This window comes from Ictalurus punctatus, chromosome 19 (genome assembly GCF_001660625.3).
Source record: "Ictalurus punctatus breed USDA103 chromosome 19, Coco_2.0, whole genome shotgun sequence".
NCBI classification, from domain to species: Eukaryota; Metazoa; Chordata; class Actinopteri; order Siluriformes; family Ictaluridae; genus Ictalurus; species Ictalurus punctatus.
In genome coordinates this window covers 26,910,651-26,918,181 of record NC_030434.2, presented here as the reverse complement: position 1 = coordinate 26,918,181, position 7,531 = coordinate 26,910,651, and the positions used below count along the sequence as shown (strand labels likewise).

Below are 7,531 nucleotides of genomic sequence, written 5' to 3'. Positions count from 1 at the left end.
GTCTTGCTTTTCAAAGAAAAAAAATCAATTACAAAAACTACAATTTCAAAATATTTAACACTGAACATTTCCAGCAGGCACAGGCTACCAACAAGGCACAATATAACTTTAAATAAATAAATGAGTAAATAAAAATATTTTTACGTGGTCATCTTTGAGCCCCTTGAATAGCCGATGTTCGGCCTATAACCGACTGCTGAAAGAATGAAACACTCTGTAGAGTGCAGAAACTGGTTCTATTGGGTTCTATAGGGCTGATTATATTGGGGATATATACCGCTCGCGTCCCTGTGCACCTCGTGGAGTATTAGAGTAGATATAGTAGAGTTAGATACGTTGTTAATGTTATGTTCCTTAATAGATTTAGTTAGTTTAAACTATAGATCAGTTCATTCAGTCCCCGCTGGTCTCTCCGCTCCCAGTCCATAGTACTAGCTCATGTTTCTTGTTTTGTGTTGTGACCCTGTTTTCTGTGACGTGACTCTGATTCCTGCTTTGCCCCGTTTACGCCTGTTTGCCAATCGCCCGACCCTTTGCCTGTCTGGACTACATTTTTTGGATTACGATTTGGATTTGTCTGCCTGCCCTTCAATAAATACGTGTTTACCTGCTTCCGTACTCTACTCCCTTACGTCTCGTGACGTGACAGAATACTCCAGAACAGAAACAATTAAACACACATGTCCACAGTAAACAATGTCACGGTTGTCAACATCAGAAGAGCATGTGCTCGGTGACCAGTCGTGCACGTAGCTCGTGAATGCGCTCGCCCCCTCATCTCTCCGAGCGCGCTGCCGGAAGTGGAGGTCGTGACATTTGCGCGTCTCACTCTGGTCGCTAGGCTATTTGGTCACGTCATCAAACACGTCATTATTCGGTCAAATTTATTCGGCCTTTTCACTTATTTATTTATCAATATTTTTAATAATAATAATAAGAAGAAGAAGAAGAAGAAGAATAATAATAGGGATGCACTGAATGTTCGGCAACCAAAATTATTCAGCCGAAAATAGCAAAAAAAAGCACTTTCGTTGTTCGACTGAACAATTTCAGTTGCCGAACTTTCGGTGGATCCCTATTATTATTATTATTATTTAAAATATGGATAAAAATTCCTCACTCAGAGATAAGGACATCTGCTGCTTTTATGAACAATAACTTCATAAACATTATTGTAGATAAATGACACTGTACCTGAGCACACGACTCCTACGTCCTCCTGGTGTCCACATTCACCCTCTTCACACAGCTGAAATCTGCAGTTCCACAGGGACGTCTCGTTCCCCTCACACTCCACCTCATTCAGCCATATGGACCCAGTTCCAGGACCAAACCAGGCTGGTATGTGGGTACTGAGGGCCACTCCACACTGCAGCTGTCTGCACACCACCTGCGCATCCTCAATATCCCACGAGTCATCACACACTGTCCCCCACGAGCCGCTGTGGAAAACCTCCAGCCTTCCTGCACAGTCTCCCCCAGAACCAACCAGCCTGATGGAGCTGAGGGCGGGGTTAAAGATACCTGCGGAATGGTTCAAAATATGTGTAGACCAAGTGATTCATCTTTTCTCTATTTCACAAATTATATAAGATTAATATTATATTAATTAAAAATTACATTCAATATAATATTTAATTAGGCTGTATATTTAAGAGGATATTTTAGAATTATAAATATATTTATTCCTGTTGTTAATAGCTGCTCATTGGTAGGTGTTGTGCTGCTTACCTGAGCAGGTGATGTACAGCTGTTCCCCGGAGCTGCAGTTGACAGGTTGTGCAGTGCTGCAGTTCCCCAGATGAGCTTCACTCCCAGAGCAGCTGAAACCCGTTACACACATGTGTTTGTGTTCAGTGGTGGATGGAGAGGAGCGGTAGTTCAGCACGGAGCCACAGCCCAGCTGTCTGCAGAGCACAGACGCCTCAGACAGACTCCACGAGTCCAGGAGAACTCTCCACCAGTTCTGCCTAAAATAAATCTCCACCTCCCCCTGACACTCGCTCCCTCCAGACAACCGCACTCGCCCCTCATGAAACGCCACGGATGACCCTGAAGCAGAAGAACATCATTTAAATATTCTAATGAACACTGACTTTATTCACTAACGTGGTGTAGGTGATGTTAATATCTCACCATTACAGATGACTCCAGCATCGTGTTTATGAGAGCATGCAGCTCGACTCCATGATGAGATGTTACATTGTGATAGGTGTGTCTCCTTCCCCTGACAATCAAACACATCAGCCCAGATGTGGCCACTCCCCTCCCCAAACCAGTCCACCTCCACCACAGCCACAGCACTCCCACAACCCAGCTGTGCACAGAGAACATCTGCAGCTCTCATATCCCAGCCTACAGCACAAACTGTGCCCCAGTCACTGAGGTACTGGAGCTCCACTCGACCAGAACAGGAGTCCGGTCCGTTCACCAGCCGCGCCCCTGTGTGACCTGAACAAACAGCCGAGAGCTCAGTGAAAGAGGAAAATTAACAGACAGCTTAAAGTTTGATTGACAGGTATGTGTTCTCTATTTAAACAGAAGTTAAATCATGATACTTCACCAGAACATATTAATCCCACATCGCTGTAATGGGAGCAGTTTGAGTGTTTGAGTGAAGATGATGTTGGACAGAAGTAAATCTGAGATTCATTTCCTCTACACTGAAGCTCCTCTGTCCACACCTGAACCTCCCCTCGGCCAAAAGCAGCTGATCCCAGAACCTCCACAGGAATCCCACAGCCCAGCTCTCGACACACAACCTCTGCATCCTGCTGGTCAAAGTCAGCATCACACACTGTGGACCAGGAACCTCCAAGAAGCACCTCCACTCTCCCAGAGCACCGGTGAGGACCAGCAGTGAGTCTCGACATTCTGTGACCTGTGTTTTATTTAATTGTGTAAATATTGTGCAGATTTTCAATAAGACAGAGTACCCTTACAAACAAAACCCTACAAGAATCCTGCAGGATTTTCATTTCTCTGCATGATGTTTGCTGCTCTCCTGCAGGAAAGATGAAATCCTGCAGGACACATTGACAAACTGTGCAGGAAATGTCTCTAGGTTATAGAATGGAGCCTTCAGTACAACAGAAACATGCAGGAATGTCCAACACACTTGCTGCACAAGGGAAAAATCCTGCAGGACTACTGCACACCTCCTACAGAAATAAAATAAAGTTCCCAAGTACTTCATCTCTCCTGCAGGACAACTTCTTATTTCCTGTAAATGAAACAAAAATCTGCAGGTTACGTGGTGGATAAAATGAATTAAAAATGGTAGATCTGCTTTGAGTGGGAAAAACACGCTGCTTAAACCCTCTTTCTGAAGTCTTTTAGTAGATATGTAGGCATGCTCATTTTAGGCAGTGTTGGGGAGAAGCTAACTAAAAGTACTGATGCTACTAACCTAACTACATTTTTCAGTAGTGTGACAGTGGCTCTGCTACTTTATAAATAGTTTCTCCTTTCCTGTAACGAGTGACTTTTTCAAACCAGTAGCGATGTAGCGTCACCGATCGCTACGTATTTGGTCCAGTTATAAGGTCCTCTTCATTGCATACCTGCGGTGCCCGCTTGCTTCACAGGAATTAAGAGCCTCATTAACTCACACGGACAGGAAGTGACCGTCTGATGGACACGTAAAGCGACCAACCACAGTTAGTTACGTGATGTATGGGGCGGGTAAATGATAACACCGTAATAAATGAACCCTGGAGTTTATTCTCTTATACAGAGAATATTACTGCTGCTTTGTTGTTAAAAGTCAACACAACACAATGTTTACATTTACTTACAAATAAAATAAAATAAAATCATTCAATAAGTTTATCAGTGCGTGCCGAGGGATTTATTTTATGTTCTGAATACAACAGTCTGATTTTTATCATAATATAATTATTAGTGCTGTCAGAATTACAGAGGAAATGTTTGAGATTAATCTGAAATATTTAACACGATAAAAAAATTCACACAATTACCGCAGCTGCGTTTTGTTTACTTCCTGTGGTGACTGACCTATGACTTATTAAATATGCGTCATTACATTGTGTTTAATTTCTTTTTGCACAATTACACACAGTTATTCATAAGCTGATTCACAATCAGGACAAACTAAACATGTTACCCATTTAAGTAGCTTCAGTGTAGTGAGCTACTTTCTGTTAGTAACTTGTAGTGTAGTAACTACTTCTTTAAAAGAGCAGCTTGACTGTAGCTTAACTACTTCAAACTACGAGTAGCTTGTAGCTTGAAAAACTACAGTTTTAAAGTAACTTCCCCAACACTGATTTTAGGATAATAAGACATGTTTTAGTCATGAACGACTCAGTGTTTTAACGAATCAGTTGAGTAAATGATTCGATGAGTCATTCACAACGCACAAAAAAGACTTTTTCACACGTACTGGTGTAACGATGTCATTTACAGAAACGGTCATTAAATGAATCTTTTTGGAGAAAAGATTCTATTCACTGAGATGACGTCACTCTTTGGCAGCGTAATCGCACAAGTATTCGAATTCACAAATTCAACTGTCACCAACCGCTGTGTGTCTGTAGAGGTATAGTCCAACTTTTATTCAATCATTTCTTTAATCGTTATGGTGTACTGAACTACTGTTCTGTTATGTGTTTGTAACACAGCAGTTAGTGTAACGTTAGCTCGCTTACTAGCAAACACGGCTAATTTTATTATTTACAGTCTTTAATCTTTTCTCTTCTGTTTTTAGGTGTGAATTGAACTCCGGCTTGGAAACTTTACAGAATGCATCAGTCATCATGTGACATAATTTCAGTGAATGAAATCATTTCTGTGTGAAAATGCTTTTGTTGTGAAGTTATTTCCCCAGTATGTTTCCTGCAGGATACAAACACTCGCCATGTCCTGCAGAATTTCAGATTGATCCTGCACAATAGTCCTGCAGGAAGTGTGTGTTTTAAACAGACCTGCAGGACATCATTCCTGAAGGATAGAATATTAGATGCATATTCCTGCATATTTTCCTTCATAGAATTCCTGCAGGTATTTCTACAGGAAAATGAGCTGAAAATGTGGGATATCTGCAGAATATTCCTGCAGGATTCTTCTAGGGGTTTGTGTAAGGGTCTCAAGAAATCATTCCAATGTCATTCCAAAATGATTCAAATTTAAATAAAATCTGAATTTATTAAAGATAATTTACTGCTATAATTCAAATTGAGTCAATTCAATCATAATAATTATTTAATTCATTGTAATATATTTTCTAAATACAGCAGTTTACCTGAGCAGGTGACTCCAGCATCTTCACCATGACCACAGTACTGTTCCCCCCTCCCATATGATCCACAGTTCTTCAGTGTCGACTCTGATCCACTACACTCCACATAAACCATCCAGATTGGTCCTGATCCTGGTCCAAAGTGACCGTATTGTGGTGCATTTACAGCCTCCCCACAGCGCAGCTCTCTACACACCACTGCAGCATCGACCATATCCCAGCCATCACCACACACTGTTCCCCACTGTCCTTCCTGAAGAACCTCCACTCTCCCAGCACAGCGACTTCCACCATTCACCAACCTCACACTGTCTGAGAGAGAGAGAGAGAGAGAGAGAGAGAGAGAGAGAGAGAGAGAGGGAGAGAGAGAGAGGTTATATTTTCTTTTTTCTTTTTCTACACACAATTTCTCTCTCTATCACCACACACACACACACACACACACACACACACACAATTTCTCTCACCACACACACACACACACACACACACACACACACACAATTTCTCTCTCTATCACCACACACACACACACACACACACACACACACAATTTCTCTCTCTATCACCACACACACACACACACACACATTTTCTCTCTCTCTATCACCACACACACACACACACACACACACACACACACAATTTCTCTCTCTATCACCACACACACACACACACGCATTTTCTCTCTCTCTATCGCACACACACACACACACACACACACACACACACACACACACACACATTTTCTCTGTCTATCACCACACACACACACACACACACACACACACACAATTTCTCTCTCTATCACCACACACACACACACACACACACACACACACACACACACACACACACACACACACACACACACTTTCTCTCTCTCTCTCTCTCACACACACACACACACACACACATTTTCTCTCTCTCTCACACACACACACACACACAATAAATCCTGTGTAAACTGTAATCATTAATCGGGACCTGATTTTATAACTGAGGCCTCAGAAAAACCCCTGAGGATGATGTGTGTACGCTCATGTACAGCTTTTTAAATTCTATAAAAATGAAAGACTTTCACTGTTTATAAAGTTACGATCAGTCCAGGAAAATTTCTCCTATTTCAGGATTAAAAATGGTGGCTACTGTTAAAGTGAGAAGTGTGTGATGTTTTAGTGTGAATAATCAGTGTGTACTTACCAGCTGCTGTGAGTGTGAGTGTGGATGAGAGAAGAATAAAAGTCAGACAGATTTCCATCTCCCTCCTCGCTGTACACGATGTGTTCACCTCCACTCGCCCAGAGAGACTGAGAGAAGTGTGTCCCCTCACTCAGCCCCCTACAGAGAGAGAGACAGAGAGACAGACAGAGAGAGAGAGACAGCCACCAATCACACACACTGTTACCTTATTAGAAAGACGAGAGGAAATCATCACACAGCCTCAATAACAAATCAGACGAGGCATCTCTCACTTTCTCCATATATATCAAAATAACGTCAGCGCTGATGAACAGAGCTCCGCCTCCCGTCTCTGAGGTGTGTGACTGATGAACAGAGCTCCGCCCCCGTCTCTGAGGTGTGTGACTGACGAGAGTCGACCACATCACACACTGATTTCAGAGAGAGGAAGCACTCGGCTGTCGTACAGCATTAATGCCTGACAGCTGCACAGAGCAGATACACACACTGATAAACCACTGCAGCACACTGCAACTACATCAGCTACACACACACACACACACACACACACACACACACACACACACACACACACATACACACGCACACACGCACACACACACACACACATACACACAGACACACACTCACACAGACACACACACACACACACAGGAATATTAGACAATTTTGAAATAATTCTTACCATGTCACTTCCTATTAGATATTATTTTTTAAATACACAAGCATTTAGTCTGGGTTTCAGGATTAAAAACATGAGTAATTAAAAGTAAATGATTATTTAATAATTTTTTTATTACTAATATTAAAATTTAGCGTCCACAAGATGGCAGTAAAGCACTTCCACACTGATATTTCTGTTTAGTGAAATGTGTTTTTCTCTTAACTGACCTGCTGAGGGCGCTGTGAGGATTATTACTATTATTATTATTATTATTATTATTATTATTATTATTATTATTATTATTATTATTATTATTATTATAAGGACCCAGGACTGAAAGTGTACATGAATAAAATAACAGCAAAATAATTTCTTGCTTTTCACCCGGAAGTATGCACACCTGC

At 41.7% G+C, this 7,531-nt stretch overlaps 1 protein-coding gene across 1 annotated transcript in view; it reads right to left on the bottom strand.

The window, feature by feature from the left end:
• LOC128635384 (scavenger receptor cysteine-rich type 1 protein M130) overlaps positions 1-6,770 on the bottom strand; it is an 8,443-nt gene extending 1,673 nt beyond the window's left edge. Inside the window, exons 1-6 of the mRNA XM_053688133.1 lie at positions 6,464-6,770; positions 5,264-5,572; positions 2,564-2,881; positions 2,110-2,451; positions 1,732-2,052; positions 1,195-1,524 (exon numbers count right to left, since the gene is read on the bottom strand). Of these exons, the coding sequence (XP_053544108.1) occupies positions 1,195-1,524; positions 1,732-2,052; positions 2,110-2,451; positions 2,564-2,881; positions 5,264-5,572; positions 6,464-6,521 (1,678 nt within the window). The 5' untranslated portion in view covers positions 6,522-6,770. The remainder of the gene's footprint in view (positions 1-1,194; positions 1,525-1,731; positions 2,053-2,109; positions 2,452-2,563; positions 2,882-5,263; positions 5,573-6,463) is intronic.
• Positions 6,771-7,531: the final 761 nt, after the last annotated feature.